At 39.5% G+C, this 24,959-nt stretch overlaps 1 protein-coding gene across 11 annotated transcripts in view; it reads left to right on the top strand.

Moving 5' to 3' along the window:
- Positions 1-8,179, top strand: part of EMSY (EMSY transcriptional repressor, BRCA2 interacting) — an 88,440-nt gene extending 80,261 nt beyond the window's left edge. For 8 of the 11 annotated variants that reach the window (XM_058545569.1, XM_058545567.1, XM_058545570.1 and 5 more), the window contains 2 exons: positions 789-1,289; positions 5,115-8,178. In XM_058545569.1, the coding sequence (XP_058401552.1) occupies positions 789-1,289; positions 5,115-5,309 (696 nt within the window). In that variant the 3' untranslated portion in view covers positions 5,310-8,178. Of the gene's footprint in view, positions 1-788; positions 1,290-5,114 lie in introns of all 11 variants that reach the window. The other 3 variants (XM_058545571.1, XM_058545565.1, XM_058545572.1) reach the window with 3 other exon arrangements.
- The last annotated feature ends 16,780 nt before the right edge of the window (positions 8,180-24,959 follow it).

Here is a 24,959-nt window from a genome sequence, read left to right as displayed (position 1 = left end):
GAAGAAAAAAAAGCATAGCACTCAGAACTTGATTTTCCAGGCAGTTTTTAATGAAATCACTTCAGCATTGATCAACAGTGCATAGAAGCGATACGCCTAAATTATTTTTATTTTTTAGGTATAAAATATTTATTTCCGTGCCTGTAAACTCTTATTTCTGTGGCAATAATGCTAAGTAAACTACAGTCTTGTAAGGAGCTTTATTGAACATCTTCCTTTGTAGTTTACATCATCACCATCTAGTTGATAAATTTATCTTCTAGATTGCAGAGGAATTTTCTGTGGATATTTGAAAGAAAAATTACGTTAGGGAAAATCAGTGGCTTTGGAGTGATATATATGTGTGTATGTGTATATTATAAATACATATATATATATAGAATATGTTTGTATAAATGTATTTTGAAGCAAAAGATTGAAAAGAACAAAACGCTTCTTTTTATTTTAAAAAGCTGAAGATTATATGAAATAATTTGAGACGGGTTGAAGGTGTACTGTGTGGGGATGTAAATCCCAAAGGAAAACAAGGCTGCTGTGACTTTTTTTTTCCTTTACTGCTCTGAACCTTGGCTGGCTGAACAAAGGTTCTTTCAACCCTTCCTCTTTCCCTAGGTTCCTTAAAAGTAACCAGATACTTTCCCATCCAGCCCTCTTATTAAAACATCGAGCTTCAAAATGTCTTCCTAGTATACCGCACGAATGTTTCTTTTGCCATATTGTCTGGGGTATTTGATAGGTTTTCTCAAAGAAATGTAGCTGTAACACACACAACCCCAATTTGTTTTCAGGTGGAGCAGCCAATTATAACCCAAGGATCCTCTGTTACAAAGATAACTTTTGAGGGGCGCCAGCCTCCTACAGTTACAAAGATAACTGGTGGCAGTTCTGTGCCTAAGCTGACATCACCAGTTACAAGCATATCTCCCATTCAGGCCTCTGAGAAGACAGCAATGTCAGACATTTTGAAAATGTCTTTGATGGAAGCTCAGATTGATACAAATGTAGAGCATATGGTAGTGGATCCCCCAAAGAAGGCTCTTGCCACTAGTATGCTCGCTGGTGACGCAGGATCATTACCCTCCACCCACGTGGTGGTGGCAGGGATGGCGAATTCCACTCCCCAGCAACAGAAATGTAGAGAGTCCTGTTCAAGTCCATCTGCTGTTGGCCCTCCCTTAACGACAAGGAAAATCGATGCGCCAGGAGTGCCTACAACAGGCCAGTTCATGCGTATTCAGAATATAGGCCAAAAGAAAGCTGAAGAGAGCCCAGCAGAAATTATCATCCAGGTAAGAATTGGAAGGAACATGAGAAATCTTGGGCATCTTGGGGCTTGTGGGTTTGGTGTGTTTTGGAATGTCACAGGAAGAGTCAAGCCAAGATGGCGCAAAGACACAGAGATAATCTTTGAGATGGCATTTGACAAATTTGGCTTAATACCTGTAGTACAAGTAATTCAAATTTATGTTTATTTTCTGGAAATAGAAAGAGTCCTAGAAAATTCATAGGTATTGTCACACAGCACACCTTAGAGACAATGAAAGGCCCTGAGCCTGTTTGTCATCTTGATTAATAAATGCAAGCCCCACTTGCCAGTGTTACCTCAGCAAGTCAACCCAGAAGATTGACAACTCCTGGGGTCAAACTTGGGGCTTCTCAATCTTTGCTCAAAAACTCCTGGGATATAACTGGGTTGCACTTTTATTTCGAGTTAATTTCAGGGACCCTTTCCTTGGAAGAACACAGTTCTTGATCTTGATCCAAATTTATGGTTTTTAGGACAATAAAACCTTAATTAACTGACATGTCTGGAGAAACATGTTATAAGAGATTGTTTCTAAGTAATTTAATTTTATGTCTAACTTGGGATTAACCGTAAAGCTTTGCTTTTTATTTCAATCATTGTTGTTGAAAAATCTTGTTATGGTTACTGTCCTGCCTTGGTAAGTACAGGCTAGTGAACATAATGGATTCTTCATTGACAGTAGATCTTCCTGTGCCTCACATTTCCTTCATTCTAAAACTCATCTGTCATCATGCATAATAGATTAAGATTGAAGAATTATGAGTCCAGACTAACCCTTAGAAGTTGTGTTTTTTCCCCTCTCTCCTTGTCAGGTTGTTGTCTTGACATTTGTCGTTTTTTGCTAAGCTGATATATGGCTTGAAAGGTATCAGAGCAGCACATTTTAGTTAATTGGGAATTTGGATTTATTGAAATGTGGATAGTCTAGGATTTACCATAGATTCACTGTTGTGTGACTTGAAAGTTCCTGTGGTAAACTTTCCCTTTTCCATGATGCTAAGCTATGAGAGAATGCAAATTGATCAATATTAATCCAAATACAATATAACTTAAGTATGGGAGAAGTGTTTAAAGGCAAAAAGGACTGGTCATTGAATTATTCAGATGATTGTTCTTCCTTGTAAAAACAAATGTTAGTAAATTAAATAATCCTTGACAAAGGGATTTGTTATGTTTTTTTTTCCCCTAAGAGGTAGGGTATGGTGGAAAAGGAATGGTTTGCTGGCTTTGCCATTCACTGTGTGACTTTGGTCAAGGCTGCTTAACCTCACTGTGCCTTAGTTTCCTCATCAATAAAATGGGAATAAAGAAAGCCTACTTTACATGATTGACGTAAGGATTACACAAAACTGAGATGAAGCACCTAGCACAGTACTTGGCTCCTAGTGATTGCCCAATAAATGGTAGCTATTAACTGTTTTTACCAAAATTTACAATGGCTCCTGGGGGTTTAAATTGGCATGCTCATTAGATTGAAAGTGATTTTGGATCGTTTATATGGAAATTATTTTCTGTACTTTATGAACAAGGGTAAAAATATAGTTTGTTTCATGTATCAAAAGATGATAGCTAATGAGTGTGTTCTCTATAGAGTACTCAGCTAACTTTTCGCATGTACCATATGCTAGGTTGCTATGTCAGAGGGAAGAGCAGCATAGTGATTAAGAACCAAGGTTTTGGAGTCAGAAATACCTAGATTTGAATCTCACCTGTACTCCTTACCAGCCTTATGGCTTTGAGCAAGAGAGTTAACCTCTGTACCTCAGTTTCGTTACCTATGAAGTGGAAACAATAACACTTACTCACAGAGTTGTTGAGAATTAAGTGAGAAAATGTACATAAAGCACCTGCTTAAGTGTCTGATATAGTGTAATACTCAATAAAGATAGCTCCTGTTATTATAATCATCAATTTATTGTTAGAACATTTTCAGATCTTATTCTTAGTTATGCTTAGCTTTGACCTGATGTGTTGATTTTACTGATTCAGTAAAATACCTATGAGGATGAGTGAAGGAAGTCTGCAGAAGTGCTTTGATTCCTTGAAAAATGTTATATAAAAATTCAGCGTGTTTGATAGTAAATTCTTTGAATGAAAAGCTTTGTTCTTTGTAGTCAGATTATCTGTATTTCATTTATTTGTTCATTCATTCATTCCACATGTATTGTTTAATCTCTGTTTCAGGCACTGTGCTAGGTGCTGAGGATAGAGGAGTAAACAAGATGACTGTATCTTCTATTCTGAAGGAATCTACATATGTGGAATTCATTCCATTTTAGAACCACAAGGATCTTTAGAACATATCTTCTCCAACTATCTTATTTTACACAAGATTAAACTAAAGCTCAAGGAAGTGAAGTGACTTATTCAGAGATGCACAGCAAGTCAGAGCCAGAGCTGAACTAAAATCCAGGTCTCCTGACCCTACCTGAGGCTTTTTCACAATGATTGGCTATATGGAGCCGGGGGGATACAAACAAACAAACAACTCCACCACCTTAGAATCAATGCCTAGGCATCTTGCAATATTTTCTTGATAGTGTTAAAATTAAATTTACATTTCCCCCCAGTAGAAGGTTGTTTTGGTCAGGTATATTTGCAAAGTGCTGGTATTCAACTTTACTCTGGGGTTTTTAATGTTAAAGATACATTATTCATTTGGCAAATGTTTGTTGAGCATCTAACGTGTGCCAGGCCCTGTTCAAAGCCCTGAGTGTCTTAGCAGTGAAAAAGATAGTCAAGATCTGCACTCTGTTCCACACTCTCGTGGAGCTTACATTCTAAGGGTAAGAAAAAAATTTAACAAACAGATGATAAATGCAATGAAGAAAATGTAGCAGAATGTAATAGAGCCAGCAGGTGGGACCAAGCCAGAACTCTGGTTTCATGGTCATAGAGGGAAGGCTTCTCGAAACCTTTTACACTAAGCGTTTGAGCTAAGATGCAGATGACAGGATGGAACCAGCCATGCAAAGATTTGAAGGAAGAGTATTCCGGGAAGAGGGGAAGAATTAGTGCAAAGGGTCCAATGAGTTTGGCATAGGCTGGAGCCATGGTAAGGAGTTCAGTTTTATAGCAAGTATAATAGGAAACAATTGTAGAGTTTTAAGCAGGGCTATGATGCGAACTGATAACTTTTTAAAAAGATGTTTAATAAAGATGAGAAAGAAGAATCTTGACAAGGCAGTGTGGCCATAATATGTGTTTATCTGCTGGTATTTTTATTATCTAAAAGATAGTTTTGTCCTCTCTCCTCAGTTTCAATAAAGATTGTTACTGTGTGACCCAAACAAATAACTTTCCCTTTGAACTACCAATGAGTTGCCAAAGGGCTTAAAATATATTATGGTATCAGCAAATTAATCATCTTGCAGATGATAATGGGCAAAATCTGACTACATTTACATTTAAAATTTGCTTGATGATCAAATGAAAATGTCCTTCAAAGTCTTTCTCTTGAATTAGGCACAGACTTTAGCCTTTTTTGTTAGAAGAGGAACCATCAGGGAGTGGAAAGATCACTTTGAGTTGTACAGGACTTGGATTTGAACCCTGACCAACTGTGTGACCTTAAGTCACTTACCCTCTTAGTTTCCTCATTTGTAAAATGGGAATAATAGTTTCCTTATAGTGTTGTTGTGGGGATTTAGAGGAATATCATATGTGAAAGCACCTAACACAGTGCCTAGCATGTAGTAGTTGTCCAATAAATGTCCATTTCCTGTTTTCCTCCCTTAATGTTGTTGGGGAAATCCTTCTGTTAACCTTTTCTTACCGTTAAGCTTCTCTCCTGTGTCTTTTCTTCCAGGCCATTCCCCAGTATGCTATTCCTTGTCACTCCAGCTCCAACGTGGTAGTAGAGCCCAGCGGGCTCCTTGAGCTGAACAACTTCACCAGTCAGCAGTTGGATGACGATGAGACGGCAATGGAGCAGGACATAGACAGTAGCACCGAGGATGGAACTGAGCCCAGCCCCTCTCAGAGTTCTGCTGAACGGTCCTAGTGTTTTGGACACAGGAGTGCACTTTAAAACCTACTTGGTTACCAAGTGTCCAGGGAAGCCCTGTATTTTGATGTCTAAAGAGAGCACTTTGCCCATGCTCAGGCTGCGGACCCTGAAACAGCAGTGTTTCAACAAGAATTGCTGCTGGAGCAGCATTTTAAAACAAGATAAAACTCACAGGGGAATGTACTTTTTTAAAAAGGAAAAAAAAAAAAAAAGATGCACATCTACAGTGACATAAGACCTGATGTTCTTTCTCTGTTGGACCATGGCTGATGGAAAAGTTTGTCTTGCAGTGGAAAGAAACTTTTCCTGTGAATGTTCCTCAACTGGCTTCTACTGAGCAAAACACCATCAAAAAAGGAGAATGTGAATAGTTTGTATTTTGAAACAGTGTGTCAGGAACAGTTTTTTAAAAAATCTTGTATGTTTTTGCAAATCCCTGCAAGTGTTGAATTGGTTAACATTTTACATTTGCTTGATTCATAGTTTATAAAATAACTAGAAAAATACTGGCATTAAAGAATCGTTGTTGGATGGTGGAAATCAGATCCCTAACCAGTGGAAAGTGCTTTCTGGGTGGCTTGTACATTCTCACCAATTGTATGCTAATTTATTGTGTTGTTGTTCCTTTGTGCTATAGGCAGCACACTTGCCTTCTATTTATTTAAATGTAAACATTTCAAAGTCGGCCATATTCCTTCTGACAAATTTCCTGTAAACGAGGATTGCCTACCCTTTCCACCTCCCACCCTCTCCTCCCCGCCTTTAAGAAAACTTATGAGAAAATGTTTCATTGTGAAGCAGAGGAAAAGAAACGTTTTCTGGTCCAAAGGAAATGTTCAGTTATGTTCAGGAAAAGAAATTATTCATATGATGCTATCTTAACATTGAAATTGCACATTCATGTTGGATTGAGACTTTGAAAATAACTTTTACATACTTTTGTTTAACCCCCTTTGAAATGTATAAAAAGTTCATTTACAGTTCTAAATGTAATGTTTTTAAGCATTCTGCCTTTTTAGGACACAGTTTGTTTAAGCAATATGTTTGGGTCTTGTGGTCACTGTCTGTCACAAGTAGAGTGAGGGGTGAGAGGGTGGGAGGGTAAGAGTCAATGTTGACAAGTTGTGGCAAAGGAAATTATACTTTTCATTTTTTAAAAAATGTAAATAGAAAAGTTTTTAACGGTTTTATATAGATTTCACTATAAATAAGCATTTTAAGACTGACAAATGTTGAACTGTACATACATATATCAGCATAACTGCCCAATTTTTTGGTGCTGAAGTACTGTAAGTAGAATTCATCAACAGTCTCCTAATTTTTGCATCTATATCTGGAAAAAAAAAACTGTGATACTGTAGTTAATAAATCCCCACTAGAGTGACACTGAAGATTTAAACACAAGCATTCATAGGTGCACTGATCTCTGGTAGTTGTGATTATTTCTACTGGGTGAAAATTACTTACCCATAGATGGAGCTGTTGGATGTTATTTTATTGTACAAATTCATGTTTAAAAGACTTCGTGACTGTTTCTAGTTAAGTAATTTTTTAACCTCTTGGGTCATAGACTTCTTTGAAAATCTAATTACACTATGAACTCTCTTACCAAAAAGATACACATGCCAGTATACATGTTAGATTTTGCATACAATTTTAAGGGTTCATGGGCCCCTAAACCTATCCATGTATTCCAGGTTAAGCCCTCTGTTATGGTCAATCCATTACTTACAGATGTAAGTTTTTATAAAATAAAATATCTTTTAAATATTCGTGGATCAGGTAACAAGAGCAAACTTGAATAAAGTTATTATGTTCTACATATTCTGGCAGTGTAGCATACCTGTGTCCCATTGAGAATTTAGCCTTAATATGTTTCAGCAACCAGAATGGCAAATGAAACTTCCGAAGTCTACATTTTTTAAAATTAATGTATATATAACAAATTATCAAATGAAGGATTTAAATTTCTTTTTCTTTAAAGGTGTTAATTTCAAGGAGATCATGAATTTTCTAATCTATTCAACAAATATTAATTAAGCATCTTGTATGTGCCAGGAACTACTCTAAGCGCCAGGGATACTATAGTGAATAAACAAAATCCTACACTTAGGGAGTTTACAAACTGGGCTTCCTGCTGATGAAATGGATGCAAAGGCTGAAGGAAGGAGGAAATGAGTGACTCTTAGGTTTCTTGATTAAGTGGTTGGATGGTGATGCTGTGTGGATCTCCAGCCATCCTTTTACTGACTTAGCATTGGATCTATTAGTATTTCCTTTATTTAAGTCCATAGATTAAATGTAATTTTAAGTCATCCCTGTGAAACATATTCAGAGATTTTGATGCAAATGCTACAAAATTATTAGAATCCTAACAACTTATAGGCAGTGATAAGAAAAATCCATTTGGTTTAAAGTAAACTTTGATAAATGCTTAATATTGCAGATGCAGTTGATGGTGAACTTAGAGAACTTTTTTTTAAAAAAACAGCTTTTAATTCACATGTGATTAATTCACATGCTGTACAATTCACCCATTTAAAGTGTGCAGTTCAGTGGTTTTTAGTAAATTCACAGAGTTGGGCAACCATCACTGCAATAAATTTTAGAACATTTGTGTAACCCCCCAAAAAACCCTGTACCACTTAGCCATCACCCCTGAACCCCACCCCCCCAGCACCTCAACCCTAGGCAACCACTAAACTACTTTCTGTCTCTATGGGTTTGCCTATTCTGGACATTTCATATAAATGAAATCATACAATATGTGGTCTTTTGTGACTGGCTTCTTTTGCTTAGCATAGTATTTTCAAGGTTCATCCATGTTGTAGCATGTATCAGTGCTCCATTCCTTTTTATGGCTGAGTAATATGGATATACCACATTTTAGTTATCCATTCATCAGTTGATAGACATTTGGATTGTTTCCACATTTTGGCTTTTATGAATAATGCTGAAATGGACATTTGCGTACAAGTTTTACATATGTTTTCAACTTTGGGGGTTATATATCTAGGAGTGCAATTGCTGGGGCATACGGTAACTATGTTTAACAAGTTGAGGAACTGCCAAACTGTTTTCCACAGTGACTGCACATTTTACATTCTCACCAGCAGTGTAGGAGAGTTCCAGTTTCTCTACATCCTCACTACCAACACTTGCTATTATTTGTCTTTTTAATTATAACCATCCTACAGTGTGAAGTGGTACCTCATTGTGATTTTGATTTACATTTCCCTGATAGCTAATGATGAGCATCTTTTCATGTACTTATTGACCATTCATATATCTTTGGAGAAATGTCCTTTGCCAGTTTTTCAATTGAATTATTTTTTATTTTATTATTTAAATTAAGAACTTTTGAAATACAGGAAATGTTACCACTATTAAGAGAAAAGTAAGCTGTTCTCTGGTAATTCTTCACCCTTAAAATCTTAATCAGGTTCTAGTTCTTCCTCTCTAATGTCACAAATCGCTTAACGTTCTTAAACTGTATAGAGCTTTATAGTTGAAAATGGTTTTAAATATATTTTTTATGAGGTTCACTGGGATAAGAGACATAGTACAGAGGAAATAGTGGTCAGGTGGTCTGGATTTGAGTCCCACGCTCCTCTGTCTATTGATCATATGAACTTGAGCAAGTCACATTCCCCATAATATAAAGTGAGTATTTCTGACCCCATGGAATTATTGTGAATACTGGATAAAGTAGTGCATGTAAAAATGCCAGGCACTCTGTGCTCTATTTTTTAAGTCTAGTATTTATAACACTTCCACTTTATAAATAGAAAACTGAAGGCTCAGAGACAAATGATGTACCAAAACTCACAGATTGAATGCTGATAGGCATTTTGCTGAGCCATGAGTTGCTACTTTCTATAGAGGAGTGTGTTTGTGCTGCCAAACACAGGACTGGCCTTTGGGAGAACAGAGGAACTTGGCATTGGTTATAAATGATCTCCGCCAGCCACAGGTGCCTTCACACAGAGGTGCTCAATTCAGGTTTGTTTTTTGAGTTCAATTATGTGTCACAAATCCCAGATAAGAGGAAGTGGAGTGAAAAAGCACCAAAAGCAAGGCTTTCCAAGAAAGGACAGTGAGAAAAGAGTCTGCTGCCTCTGCCTGCAGCTTCCCTTTAAGTAAGCGAGGCTTGATGACCTATATATTGAAAACAGAAGAATCGAAACACAATAGGGCCAGATTCGTACTTGTGAGAAAGCTCGCTCCGCCGCCTTCCCGCTGCCTCGCTCACACATACACACTGTAACTGAAAACATGCGCTTGGTTTTTTTTTTTTAACCAGACAAGCCTGGGTTTGAATCCTGACAGGCCATGTGAGCTTGGACAAGCTCTAAGAGGCTTAAAACAGCAGAAGATGGAGTGAAGTATAATGCTTCATTATCTAATTCCCACTTTTAAAACAATCTGCTAGATAAGCAATCGTTCTCCCAAATGGTTCCTTCTGGCATCCTGACTTTTCCTTCTCTTCCTTCCAACGAACAGTTAATTGGGTACTTTCTATGTGCAGACATTGGAGATACAGCTGTCAGCCAGGAGGGGAAGCCCTTATCCTCATGGAGCTGCAGCCTGGTAAAGGAGATATGTTAATCAAAGATCACAACTAATATGTTCAGTGCTGAGTGCGGTGATGGAGAAATACGTGGTGCCCTGATAGCGTATAAAAGGGGAGGTTGGGAAATTTCCCTCAGGAAGGAATGCTTGAGCTGTGATCTGAAGGAAGAGGATTTAACTGGGCAGAGAGGAGGGGGCAGCTGTCCAGGCAGATGGATAGCAGGTACAAAAGCCCTGTGGTGGGAGGGGCGTGGTGGGAGGGCAACTTAGAGTAGGCCAGTGTGGCAGCGGCACAGAGGGCCAGGGCAGCGAGCGTAGGGGAGTAGAAAGTGGAGACCAAACTATATGGATCTTGCAGGTTATGGTAAAGCTTTGGCTCTTTATTCTAAGACCAATGAGAAGTCATTGAAAAGTTTTAAGCCACTGGAGCTGGCAAAATGAATTAATACATTTATAAAGTATTTGGAGTTATGTTGGTCTATTAGAACAGAAAAATATATTTGACATTTCTTTTTTGATACCAGTCTCATCTCCTTATGTCCTTTTCTCAAACATCTTCAGTGGTTACCTAATACTGTAGTATGAATCTGTCATTCAAGGATCTTAGCCAAAGCTTCAACCTACATTTCTAGCTTCATAACCCATTTCACTACCCTGACCTACTGCCTGTCTCCCCCACTACACACATTATTTATGCTCTGCATTTGAAAGTCTCACTCATTCCTCAAAGCCCAGTTCAATTCCACCTCCTTCGCCAAGACGGCCCAGATCTCTTTAATGAGGACTCATCCCACCCCTGCTGGGTTCCTCTAGCATTTGGGGAGAAACACGTGTTTATTCAGCACTTACCCTTAGTTACCTACTGTGAATTATTTGTGTTGCATAAGCATCCTCTGTATAGGCAAGGATTCACATTTTATTTTTTTGAAGTTACCAAATTTACAGAATACCTGGTCCCAGGTGTGTACCATCACACAACATGAGGGTTCCTTTGTAATCCCTCAAAATGTGCCTCTCAGAGAGTCCTTGAAATGCAATATTCTAGGGAATCGTTCTAAAAAATTCATTCAGCCTTAAGTGAGAGGTGCTGAGCTTTCTCGGGTCTTTTTCTCTTATGCCCTTGAATTGAATCTCAAGGCTTAATATTCAAGTTTGTTAGGGTTTAGTGAGAAAGTTGATAATCTTGGTAAGATTCACTCTCATATTCAAGTCAGTAGCATCCTATTTGATTCTCGACAAGATCAACTACTATTTCCTTGAATGGTAGAGTTCACCAAGGTCTGTGCTCAACCCACATCCCGTCTCACTCTGCACAGTCTTTCTGAGGCTATCATCTATGCTACGGCTTCAACCTCCTCCTATATATGGCTTAATTAATTAAATCATTGAATATATATTTATTGAGTAGTTCTGTCCCAGGCACTGTTCTAGCCATTAGAGATATAGCAGTGAATAAAATAGTGGGTGATAAAAAAAACACCTGCCCTATGTAGCTTACATTCTAAATGACAATAAATATAAGTGAAAAATATATAGTATCTTAGTGATAATGAGAAAAAAATTGTCGAGAAGGAGAATATGAAATTCTGGGTCTGTGAGTGTGAAATTTTAGGTAGGATAGACAGGGAAGGTCTCACTGAGAAAGTGACTTGAGAAAAACCTGAAGGAAGTGAGGAAATCAGGCTGATGTCTGCAGGAAGAGTGTTCAAGGTGGGGGGAACAGCAAGGGCAAAGGCCCTGAGATCTGTACCTGGCATATTCTAAGAAGAGTAAGGAGAATAATGAGATAGGATCAGAGTGAATGGGAAGGGAGGGAGCAGTAAGATGTAAGGTTAGAGAGAGAGCTGGAAGCTATTCCTAGTTTTCTGACTATTTTTATTATAACAGAGTATTAGTTTTTGTGAAATGTTTTTTATGCATCAATTGAGATGATCATGTGGTTTTTTTCCCCTTCATTCTATTAATATGTAAATTGATTGATTTTCTTATGTTGAACCACTCTTGCATTCCTGTTATAAATCCCACTTGGTTATGGCATAAATTCTTTTTAATATGCTGTTGGATTCAATGTGCTAGTAATTTGTTGAGGATTCTTGTATCTATATTCATGAGGGATATTGGTCTGTAATTTTCCTGTGATGTCTTTAGCTGGCTTTGGTATTGAGGAAATGCTGACCTCACGGAATGAGTTAGGAAGTGTTCCCTCTTCTTTTATTTTTTGGAAGAGTTTGAGAAAGATTGGTGTTAGTTCTTTAAATGTTTGGTAGAATTCACCAGTGAAATGATCTGATCCTGGACTTTTCTTTGTTGGGAGGTTTTTGATTATTAATTCAATCTCTTTTCTTGTTAGAGATCTGTTAATATTTTCTATTTCTTCTTAAGTCAGTTTAAGTAATTTGTGTGTTTCTAGGAATTTGTCCATTTCATCTAGGTAATCTGATTTGTTGGTGTACAATTGTTCATAGTATTCTTATAATTCTTTTATTTTTGTAAGGACAGCGGTAACGTCCACTTTCATTTCTGATTTTAGTTATTTGCATCTCTCTTTTTTCTTTGTCAGTACCTAAAGGTTGTCAATTTTGTTGATCTTTTCCAAGAACTGACTTTTGGTTTCATTGATTCTCTCTATTGTTTTTCTATTCTCTGTTTCATTTATCTCCATTCTATTCTTTATTATTTCCTTCCTTTTGCTACCTTTGGGTTTAGTTTTTCTTCTTTTTCTAGTTCCTCAAGGTGTAAAGTTAAGTTATTGATTTGAGATCTTTCTTCTTTTTTAATATAGGTATTTACAGCTATAAATTTCCCTCTGAGCACTGCTTTTGCTGCATTCCATAAATTTGGTATGTTGTGTTTTTTACAAATTCATCTCAAGTTATTTTCCAGTTTCTCTTGGGACTTCTTCAACCACTGGTTATTTAAGAGTGTGCTGTTTAATTTCCACATATTTGTGAATTTTCCAATTTTCCTTCTGTTGTTGATTTCTATCTTAATTCCATTGTGGATATTCTGTCCATGATTGAAAGTGGTGTACTTAAGTCTCCACAAGTCTCCATTATTGTGGAACTGTCTATTTCTCCCTCCGATTCTATTAATATTTGTCTCATATATTTTGGAGCTCTGTTTGGTGCATATATGTTTATAATTGTTATGTCTTCTTGATAAATCAGCCCCTTTATCAGTATATATTGTTTTTCTTTGTCTCTTGTAAAGTTTTTGACTTAAAGTCTGTTTTGACTGATATTAATATAGTCACCTCAGTTCTCTTTTGATTACCATTTGCATGGAATATATTTTTCCATCCTTTCACTTACAACCTATTTGTGTCTTTGGATCTAAAATGAGTCTCTTGTGGATAGCATATGGGATCATGGGTTTTTTTTTTAATCCAGTCTGTCAAGCTCTGCTTTTTGATTGGAGTGTTTAATCCATTTACATTTAATGTAATTTCTAATAAGGAAGGATTTACTTCTGCCATTTGGTATTTGTTTTTCATATGTTTTATATATTTTTTATCCCTCATTTCTTCCATTACAGCCTTCTTTTGTGTTTAGTTGATTTTTTTAGTGAAATGTTTTGATTCTCTTCTCATTTCCTTTGTGTTCATTTTGTAGATAGTTAGATATTTCCTTTGTGGTTACCCCAAGGATTACACTGAACATCCTAATTTTGTAGCAATCTAGTTTGAATTGGTATCAACTTAACTTTGATCACATTTAAACTCTGCCCCTGTAAAGTTTCATCTCCCCTTTATGTCGTTGTCATCACAAATTACATTTTTATACATTGTGTGCCCAGTAACATAGATTTATAACTATTTGTATGCGTTTATCTTTTAAATTATGTAGGACATAAAAAGTGGAGTTACAAACCAAAAATACAATAATACTGGCTTTTATATTTTCCCATGTAGTTACCTTTACTGGAGATTTTTATTTCTTCATATGGCTTCAAGTTAACTGTTGAATGGCATTTCATTTCAACCTGAAGGACTCCCTTTAGGTTGATCTAGTGGTAATGAACTCCTTGAGCATCTGTTTATCTGGGAATACCTTAATTTCTCCTTCATTTTTGAAGGATAGTTTTGCTGGATATTGAATTCTTGATTGACAGGTTTTTTTTCTGTCAGCACTTTAAATGTGTCATCCCATGGCCTTCTGGGCTCCATGGTTTCTAGTGAGAAATCAGCTTTTCATCTTACTGAGGAACCCTTGTACTTGACAAGTTGCTGCCCTCATTTCTTTCAAGATTCTGTCTTTGTTTTTTGACAGTTTGACTATAATATGTTTTAGTGTGGATCTGAAAGTTTATCCTACTTGGAGTTCATTGAACTTTTTGAATATGTATTCATGTTTTTCATCAAACTTGGGAAGCTTTCAGTTATTATTTTTTCAAATATTCTTTCTGCCCCTTTCTGTCTCTCTTCTCCTTCTGGGACTCCCATAATGCATATATTGATCCTCTTGATAGTGTCCCACAGGTCCCATAGGCGCTGTTCATTTTTCTTCATTCTTTTTTCTTTCTGCTCCTTGGACGGATAATTTCAGTTGTCCTATCTTCAAGTTCACTGATTCTGTCTTTTGCATGTTCAGATTTGCTGTTGAACCCCTTTAGTGAAGTTTTCTAAAAAATTTATTTACCAACGTCTTCGCATTTCCCCAGCCCCTGGCAACCGCAATTCTACTCTCTACTTCTATGAGTTCAACTTTTTTAGATTCTACATATAAGTGAGATCATGTGGTATTTGTCTTTCTGTGTCTAGCTTATTTCACTTAGCATAATGTCCTCCAGGTTCATCTATGTTGTTGCAAATGACACGATTTCCTTCTTTTTTTTTGGTGAGGAAGATTAGCTCTGAGCTAACACCTGTTGCCAATCCTCCTCTTTTTGCCGAAGAAGATTGGGCCTGGGCTAACATCTGTGCCCATCTTCCTCTACTTTATATGTGGGACGCCTGCCACAGCATGGCTTGATATGGGGTACTAAGGTCTGCGCCCGGGATCCAAACCTACAAACCCTGGGCTGCCAAAGCAGAGCACACGAACTTAATCACTATGCCACTGGGCCAGCCTCAGGATTTCCTTCTTTTTTAAGGCTGAATAATATTTCATTGTATGTGTGTGTGTGTGTGTATATCTATATGTTTCCATATCTTGGCTATTGTGAATATGACTCCAATGAACATGGGAGTGCAGATATCTCTTCGAGATACTGATTTCATTTCCTTTGGATATATACCCAGCAGTGAGATTGCTGGTTCATATGGTAGTTCTATTTTTAATTTTTTGAGGAAGCTCTATACTGTTTTCCATGAAGTTTTCATTTCAATAATTGTACATTTCATCTCCAGAATCTCTGTTTGGTTCCATTTTATAGTTTCTCTTCATTGATATTCTCATTTTGTTCATACATCACTTTCCTTATTTCCCTTAGTTCTTTGTCCATGTTATTTTTTAGCTCTTTGAGCACATTTAAGACAGTTATTTTAAAGTCTTTGTGTAGTAAGTCCAGTGTCTGGGTTTTCTGGGAGACTGTTTCAGTCAGTTAATTGTATTTCTTTGAAGAGGCCATACTTTCCTGTTTATTTGTATACTTTGTGATTTTTTTGTTGAAAAGTGAACATTATTTGAATATTTGAATATTAGGATGTGGTAACTCTGGAAATCAGATTTTCTGTTTCTCCCAGGGCTTGCCAGGGTTTTTTGTTTTGGTTGGTTTTTTTGATTTTTAAATGCTGTAGTGGTTCATTTGTCTAGTGACTTCTCCTATTTTTTCCAGAGACTGTATTCCTTTTCTTTTTTTTTTTTTTTTTATAATTTTATTTATTTATTATTTCCCCCAAAGCCCCAGTAGATAGTTGCATGTCATAGCTGCACATCCCTCTAGCTGCTGTATGTGGGACGCGGCCTCAGCATGGCCGGAGAAGCAGTGCGTCGGTGCGCGCCCGGGATCGAACCCAGGCCGCCAGCAGCTGAGCACGCGCACTTAACCGCTAAGCCACGGGGCCGGCCCTGTATTCCTTTTCATGTGTGGTCACTGAAGTCTCTATTCATCGTCATGTGTTTTATAGTGTTTTGACATAGGTTTCCTTGAAACCTAGGAGCTAAGCAAACACACACACACACACACACACACACACACACACACCCCTCTCCTGGTCTTTGCAACTTGGCATTTTGCTGTGGCCCTTCTTCAACTCTTATCCAGACTTCCACTGAGATGAGGGACCAGCCTGAGGTGAAAGCTTGAGGTCTTCTCAGTTCTTTTCTAAGCATGCACATAACTCTCTAAATTCTTCCTTATATGCAGCTGTTTTTGAATGCCCTAGTTTTCTAAAGGAACTCTCTCCCTAGCTTTTCCTCACAGGCCTTAGGTGGTCTATTGTATGTCTCAACCATAATTTTTTGCCTCAAGTGTCTGCAGGTTGTTTGTCACCCTTACCAGGTTTTCAAGCAATGTCTGCTTCTTTTCCAGCCTGGGTGGGTTCTGATTTAGGTGAAACAGACAAAGGCCTTCCATAGTCCTTCAAAATAGCCCTGAGGCAGGTTAGAACAGATGTGCACAATAACTTGTGAGTAAGGTCTGCTGTACTCTTTTCAGAACCAAGGACCAGGGCCCCATACTGATGTGGGTGGACATCTTTCAAGACTGCTTCCAAGCCAGGGAGAGGGTAGGGTGAAGGCTAGTAAAAATGCCGCAAAGGTTTCCCACAATTTTTTTTTCTGTCTCATTTTTTTTATTGTGGTAAAATATACATAACATAAAATTTACCATTTTAACCATTTTTAAGTGTACATTTCAGTGGCATTATGTACATTCATATTGTTGTGCAACCATCATCACTATCCATCTCCAGAACTTTTTCATCATCCCAAACTGAAACTTTGTACCTGTTATACAATGACTCCCCATTCCCGCCTCCCTCAGCCCCAAAATTAACCACCCTACACTTTTGAAGTTGCCTTTTTCTTGATTCAGCATTTGGTTGTTGCTGTAAACCTTTGACTATTTTCATGAGTTCAGACAAAGTTGGTTCTGATAGTTTCTGCTTGTTTTTCGAAGTTTCTGTGGGAGGATGGGAGCTTGGAGCTGCCTACTTTGCCATTTTGCTGACATCACTCTCAACACCAAGGTTTTGTCCTGAGCAGCTTGGAAGAGTAGAATAGCCATTAACTGAGGTGGAAAGACTGTGGAAAGATCTAACTTTGAAGGAGAATATCAAGGGTTCAGTTTAGGATAAATTAAATTCAAGATGCCTATTAGACATCAAGTGGAGAAGTCAAGTAGATAGGTAGAAAAGAAAAGAGATCCAAAGGCTGATCCCTGGGCAGTCCAACACATAGGGGTCAGGAAGATGAGGAAGAACCAGGGAAGAGACTGGGAAGGAGTGGCCAGAAGGATGGGAAGTAAAGCTGGAGATTGAGACTGTAGTGTCTTGGAAAAGTCTCAATGCAGATAAAGAAAGTGTTTATCTTGAAAGCAGACCAAGCTGATAAGTCAAATAAGATGAGGACTCATGGAGTTAGCCACGTGAAGTCACTGGTGACCTTGGGAAGAACAATTTTGGTGGAGTTGGGAAAAAGAGCTAGAAGAGAATGTGAGGAGGAAATTGGAGACTGAGACTACAGATAATTCAATGAGTGGCTGTACAGAGGAGCAGAGATATGGAGCAGCTGCTGGAAAGGCAAGTGGAGTCAAGAAGTTTGTTGTTTTTGTTTTGTTTTTATAATTTAAGGAAATGGGATACTTGATGTGATTGATCCAATGGAGAGGAGAGAGTTTATAATGCAGGAGAGAGGGGAATTGCTAGTGCCCTGTTCTTGAATAGTGGGAGGCGAGGGGATTTATGAAGGCACTGGGTTCATCCATTACAACAGAAGAGAAAGAAAATATGCAGGGACAGAAGCAGGTAGGTGGGTAGATACAGTTGCTTCAATTTTCCAACGAGTCTCAAACCCATATCAAGAATCGTTCTCTCTTCCCTAAGCCAAAAGCCACTGCCTTGAGACATCCCCAACTGAATTTCCCATGAGTACTTCAGCCTCAAGTTGTCCCAAGCCAAGATCAACTCCTTTCTGTTTAATCCATGCTTTCTGCTATGTTACTATCTGTCCATGGCATCCCCACCCATGCTGAGAAGAGGAAGGGGCGGGTTTTTGGGTGGCATGGAGGCCTCAGTAAAGAGGCAATCCCAGAAGTGAGGCTGGAAGAAGGGTAGACATGTTCTATGGATAAGAGGGTAGAAGAATGAAATGGGCAGAGCACCCAAAGATGGGGAGTGGGAACTGGGCTTGGGTGTGGGTGCCTAGGGAGCAGTGAGCTCAGACCAGTCACCTGGAGGGTGTTATACACCCAGAGGCCAACTAAGCCTTCTGTGCGGGTCCCTTGGGGTTATCTGTAGTTTGTTACATGATGCAAAGGGGTATTTATCTTGAGTTTTTCTTCCATAGCATTAGACCATTGTCCTGCGGGAAGAAGAAGCCCTCTCACCCTCTGGGCCTTGTGCAAGCTGTTCTCTCCTTATAAAATGCACCTACCTCTGGTTATTGACCAAACCGCTTCTCATCTTGCATCTTTAAGGTCACCTCCTGAGATGTTTTCCCAGACGCTTTCCCCCTTAGCCTCCTCTTCTGTATCTGTCTCCTTTATGGCTCTCAATTTATGCTCCTCGAAAGTTTTGCTCTGAAAGTTGGATTCATCTTTGTGTCCTTAAAACCAGACCTGGCGTGGAGGAGGCATCAACAAGTTTGTTGATTGACTGTATAAAAAAACCCAGACCATCCTGATCCTGGAGCTCTGCCCACAGGTGCACAAATGCTTATTAACTAAAATGCACAAGCAAATCCCAGAAATAACATCCTTATTGCAGGTTGTTTTTGGATGAGGATGTTATTGTTGTAAGATGTTTGTGTATCAGCCACTCTGGACTCAGAGGACAGTGCCCATCTCTGCTGTCATTTGTTCTGTCACTTCAAAGTGCAGGAAAACCATGGGTGGTGATTTTAGAATCTTATTCAGAACCCTCAGAGAATGAGTCATTTTGTATTGACGACTTTTCCGGATTGCCACAGTTCAAATAAATTAAGCAACAGGACATTATTGTCGTTCTTGTTAATTTTAACCATTTTAGATGGTAAATTTCAGAAGTGCATTATCATACTTTTCTGATCGTGATTCTCCCATCTCTTGTTTCTTCAGGATTATTATGATGAACATAGTTATAATAATTTTCCAGCTCAGCAATGAGAATACAGAGCCTTCCTAAATGAGTGAGAGGAGGGGTCATTCAGGCTTGATCTCTCCCTGGAGCAGATCTGGACGAGAGCCTGAAATCTAAGGTGGAGGCAGTGAGCTGCCCCAGAAATCAGAAGGGTAAGTGAAGGAACAGAGGCAGGCCCTGACCCCCACGACAGGACCAGTGGGTGTCCTGCTTCAATGTGCGTTCAAAGCGCCTGGGGATCCTGTGAAAATGCAGATTCCGATTCAGTAGATTTGGAGTCACTTCTGGTCTGAGATCTGAGTTCTGCAACTTGAACAAGATCCCAGGCGATGCCCATGCTGCTGGCCCACCGGCCACCCTCTCAACCTCAAGTCTTGAGTTGACCTCCCAGAGGTCGTCTTGTGTGGGTTTTAGTAGGAAGCTTATCTTTAGAGACTGTTTCTCTGGGGCGTCTTACAATTACCAGGTGGCCTCCGGTAGTAATAATTCGTCCATGTGCACAGTGCTCTGAGGTTTAGGCAGCGGCGTCACATTCCCTGTTTCTCTTCCTCCTCACAATACTCCTGGGAGGGAAGTGAGCACCATTTTCCCTACTGGGAAACCAATTCCTGACGTCGCACAGCTCACCAAGGGGCAGAACCAGGGCTCATGGCTCCACGTTTAGCGCTCTTCACTGCTTCCTGCTGCCTTTACCGTGTCTGTGCTGTGTGTCACACACAGCCCTGCGGACGCGGTGCTGTGGGGATGCTGGGGGGAAACGGCTTCACGTGTGCGCACACACATGCCTGTATTAAATGAGAGGCCGGTCAACAGCTGTAAGCACATGGGGCCCAGCAGGCTCGCTTAGGACACCCCGGCTGAGAATAGCGTTTCCTCTCCCTTCAAATCTCCCCCCTCAGAGGACCTTGCCTCATCCGTGTAAACTAAGGACCGGAATCACAAGCAGCAGTGACCGTCTGTAGCGTATGCGGAGATGCTGTGGGTGCCCCACCCAGCGCCCCTTCAAGCCTTTCCATTTCAGGGCAGGCTGGCCGGACTCAATCCATCTGCTGGCACTTGGCCTCTCTGCCCGAGGGCTTTCTCTGGCCATGGATGCCTGCTCTGCCCCGGCAGGTGCCAAAGTGCTGGGAAATGTATGCCCCTCAGTCAACGAAGGACTGATGAGAGCCCATGTAAAAATAACCCCGCTCTCTCGCCTCTTGATTTGGGATAAGTCTGAGGCATTTTCGCCCCACATTTAGCCCCAGTTACCCACAGTGGTAACTTACTCGATGCTGTTGCCTTTATTTGCTGCCTTCCCCTCCCTGCCTCACTTCCCACTCCTATAATAGTGTGTCCTGGGGTCCCCTCCTGAATGAATGACTTACCTGCAACTCCTCATCTCAGGGTCTGCTTGGGGAACCCACTTACTTCTCCCCACCGCTATTTCTACTAATCCACTTCCATCTGGACCCGCGTACCTGACTTTCCTCTAGTCATAATGGAGAAAGTATTCCAGTTCCTTAGGAAGGTCACACCCTCTACCAGGGCCCCGAACGACATCCTTTCGGCTTCTGAAGGGTTTCCCTCCTGCAGTTATCCCCTTTCTCTGTGGCGTCACCTCTCTCTCTCTCCTTCTCCCTCCCACCAGATCATTCCAACCTGCAAAAATCTTCTGGCCAGTATGGAGTAACAGGGACTAGATTTCCTCTCCTGCCTGAAACAACAAAACAACAACCAAAGAAAATATATGAAACAGTGGTTTTGAAGATACTGGACATGAAGCAACAAAGCACAGTGGTTCTTGAGAGGTGGGAAACAAACACAGGCTGGCTCCAGGCCTTGGCACGGGGAGGAGAGCCCGGCAGAGCCTGGTGGACTCCCTGAGTTGAGGAGACTGAGCTAAGAGTCCAGACACACTACGGTGGATTGACTGTGCAGGATCAAGTACTGGAAAGGAGAGAGCTTCATGGAGAGAGAACTCCTGAGATCTGCAGAGAGCCCTTGAGTACTCAGCAGAGTGCTGATCAGTGCATGTGTATGAAGAAACTATCCAAGACTAGGGAAAGAACCACCTGGAAGGAGTAGAGGAAACAGCTGGCACTCACACGGGGCCAGGAATAGCATTGGTTCCCACCAGCTGGTCTGGAAAACTTTATGTGTCACAAGACTGCAGGTGGAGTACTCAGCAGAGTTTTTTCTCAGTAGTGGGGAATACTAAGCACTAGACTAAATGCTGCTCTGGTCCTGCCTAACAACTCTTAAAAGAAATACCCCAAAAGGATCACACTGTTTCCAACTAACTTAACTGCATCCCAGAACAGAGTTCAAGAATGTTTATAGAAATACAAAAATATCCGACATTCAACAAGGTAATATTCACAATTGCTAGCATTGATTAAAATTCTCAGAAATGCAAAGAAGCAGGAAAATACAACCTATAATAAGAAAAATCAAACAATCAGAACAGACCCAGGATTGCCACAGATGTAAAAACTAGCAGATGAGGACATTAAAAACGTTATTTTAACTGCATATATGTGTTCACATGTTAAACGGAGACATAGAAGATACAAAAAAAGATCCAAATCAAACTTCTACAGATCAACTTCTGCAGTATATATGTATATATATATATACACACACACACACACTGAAGGGGATTAACAGCAGATTAGACATTTCAGAAGAAAGATCAGTGTACTTAATGACAATAATAGAAATTATCCAAAATGAAACACAGACAGTAAGAAGAAAAATTTAAAAAGTGAACAGGGGCTGGCCCCATGGTGTAGTGGTTAAGTTTGGCACGTTCCACTTCAGCAGCCTGGGTTCATGGGTTTGGATCCCGGGCTTGGACCTACACCACTTGTCAGCCATGCTGTGGCAGCGACCCACACATAAAGTAGAGGAAGATTGGCATGGATGTTAGCTCAGGGCTCATCTTCCTCAGCAAAAATATAAAAAATAATGAAAATAAATAAAGAAAATAAAAAATGAACAGAGCATCAGTTAACTGTGAGACAACTTCAAGCAGTCTGATATATGTGTAATGTGGTATCCTGGGGAAATAAAAGGGAGAGGGAGACAGGGAAAAAAAAACTTGAAAATAATGGCCAACATTTCCCCAAATTTGATTAAAACTATAAACCCACATATCCAAGAAGCTCAATGAACTCTAAATACAAGAAACATGAAAGAGTCTACCCAGACACTTCACAGTCAATTGCTCAAAACCAATGATAAAGAGAAAAAAGTGCCAGAGGGGTAAAAAAGACACACTACAATACAAAGGAACAAAAATAAGGATAATAACAGATTTCTTTTTGGAAACAATTCAAGCAGGAAAAGAGTGGAACAACATCTTTTAGGTACTGAAAGAAAATAACTATCAACCTAAAATTCTGTACCCACTGAAAATTTTTCACAAATGAAGGTGATGATTTTGACAATACACTATGATTATGCGGGATGCCATCATTAAGGGAAGCTGGTGGGCACACATGGGAGCAAAGAAGAGACAGATCAAATGGCAAAGTGATAGATTTAAACCTAACCATATAAATAATCACACTAAATGTAAACTGTCTACCCCCAGCTAAAAGGCATAGATCATTAGATTAAATATAAAAGCAAGACCCAACTATATGCTGCCTCCAAGAAACACACTTTAAAAATGGAAGTCATAAGTAGGTTAAAAGTAAATGGACTGAAAAATATATACCATGCTATCAATAATACAAAGAAAGATGGAGTGACTATATTAAGGTCAGATAAAGTCGGTTTCAGAACAAAGAACATTATCAGGGTTAAAGACATCATTTCCTAATGAGAAAGGGGTCAATTCATCAAGAGGACATAATCCTAAAAGCATATGCACCTAACAACAGAATTTCAAACCATATTAGAGAAAAACTGACAGAATTGCAAGGAGAAATAGACAAATTCACAATTAGGTCCAGAAACTTCAATATCCCTTTCTTATTAATGAAGAAAACAGACAGAATATCAGTAAAGAAAAAAAACTTCCACACTAAGAAAGCCAAAAAAATCCAAGAAAACGTTATGCTAAGTGAAAGAAGCCCATCACAAAGGACCATATATTGGGAGCCAGCCCGGTGCCACAAGCAGTTAAGTGCGCGGGCTCCACTGTGACGGCCCGGGGTTCGCTGGTTCAGATCCTGGGCGCACACCGACGCACCGCTTGACAAGCCATGCTGTGGCGGCGTCCTATATAAAGTGGAGGAAGATGGGCATGGATGTTAGCCCAGGGCCAGTCTTCCTCAGCAAAAAGAGGAGGATTGGCAAATGTTAGCTCAGGGACGATCTTCCTCACACACAAAAAAAGACCGTATATTGTATAATTCCATTTATATGTGATGTACAGAATAGGCAAATCCGCACAGACGATAGATTAGTGGTTGCCTGTGGCTTGGGTTTCAGGGTGGGAAGGAGTGACTGCTAACAGACATGGGGTTTTTGTCTTTTTTTTTTTTTTTTTGGTGTGATGCAAATGTTCTAAAATTGATAGTGGAGATGATTGCCCAGCTCTGTGGATACACTAAAAACAATTGAATTTTACACTTTAAATAGGTGAATTTTGCGATTTGCGAAGTATATCTCCATTAAACTACTAAAAAATAGTTCTAAATTTTGTAAATAACTCTTGGGTTAAGGATCAAACAAACTGTTGGCTTCTCACTGTACGTAGCATAACACCCAACCCCTAACCCTGGTGCGATTGACCCTTGCCTACCTCTGCAACCTCATCTTCCTCCATTCTCCTCGTTCACCATGCTCCAGCCACAATGGCTTTCTCTCTGTTCCTGGACATGGTAAGCTGATTCCTGTCTCAGGACCTTTGCACTTGCTGTTACTTTTGCCTAGAAGGCTATTCTATCAACTCTTCAAACAGAACTACTTCCCTCTCATCAGTCATGTTTTATCTCAAGTATCATCTTCTCAGAGAGGTTTTCCCAAACTATCCTGGCAAAAGCCGACTTCCTATTCTACATTACCCTATTTTATCTATTTCATGGAACTTAGTACCTGAAACCACCTTCTTTTTTTATTGACATATGTGTCTTCCTGCACTAGAATGTAATGTACACTCATTGAGGAAGTTTCTTGTCTTATTCCCTGCTGTATCCACAGTTCGTAGAACAATGCCTGGCATGTGGTTGTTGACCAAATGAGAGCTATCCAGGCCAGAGAGAACAGTAGAAGTATGCACTGGTGGTAGAAATACTGGCACTAGGGAGCAAGGCATGATGGGTAGCAAGAGTGGGTGAAGGTCATGCCTAAGTGACACCAGCATTGCCTCTAGCAGTGGTGGGGCTGGAGCAGGCAGGGCTGACTGCTCTCTGAAGGTTAGCAGGCTGAGGTGCCTATAAAGAAGCTAGTGCTGGAGGAATAGATGCTTCTATACTCTTCTTTAATAACGTTTACATCTAGAAATACATAATATATACAGAAGACTGTATAAAACATATAGGTACAGTTTAAAGAATAATTACAAGTCAAACATTCATGTAACAACCACCCAAGTTAAGAAATGGGACGTTACCAGTCACCCCACAAGTCTGTGTGACCCTTTTGGTCAACTTCCTCCTCTCTTCTCAAGACAAAACCGCTCTCCTGATTTTTGTTGTAGTCATGCCCTTGCTTTAAAAAATAAAAAATAGTTTACCATCTACTTGTGTGTGGCTAAATAATAAATTTTTCAGTTTTTGAACTTTATAGAAGTGGAGTTATACTGAATGTATTCTTCCATGATTTGCTTCTTTTGCCCAACATGATGTTCATATGATCTTTCTATGTTGATGGTTGTGGCTGTTCATTATTACTGTTGTATAGTATTCCATTGAATGGATATA

The sequence above is a fragment of the Diceros bicornis genome, chromosome 7, assembly GCF_020826845.1.
Source record: "Diceros bicornis minor isolate mBicDic1 chromosome 7, mDicBic1.mat.cur, whole genome shotgun sequence".
Classification (NCBI taxonomy): domain Eukaryota; kingdom Metazoa; phylum Chordata; class Mammalia; order Perissodactyla; family Rhinocerotidae; genus Diceros; species Diceros bicornis.
This window is presented reverse-complemented; position numbering and strand designations above follow the sequence as displayed.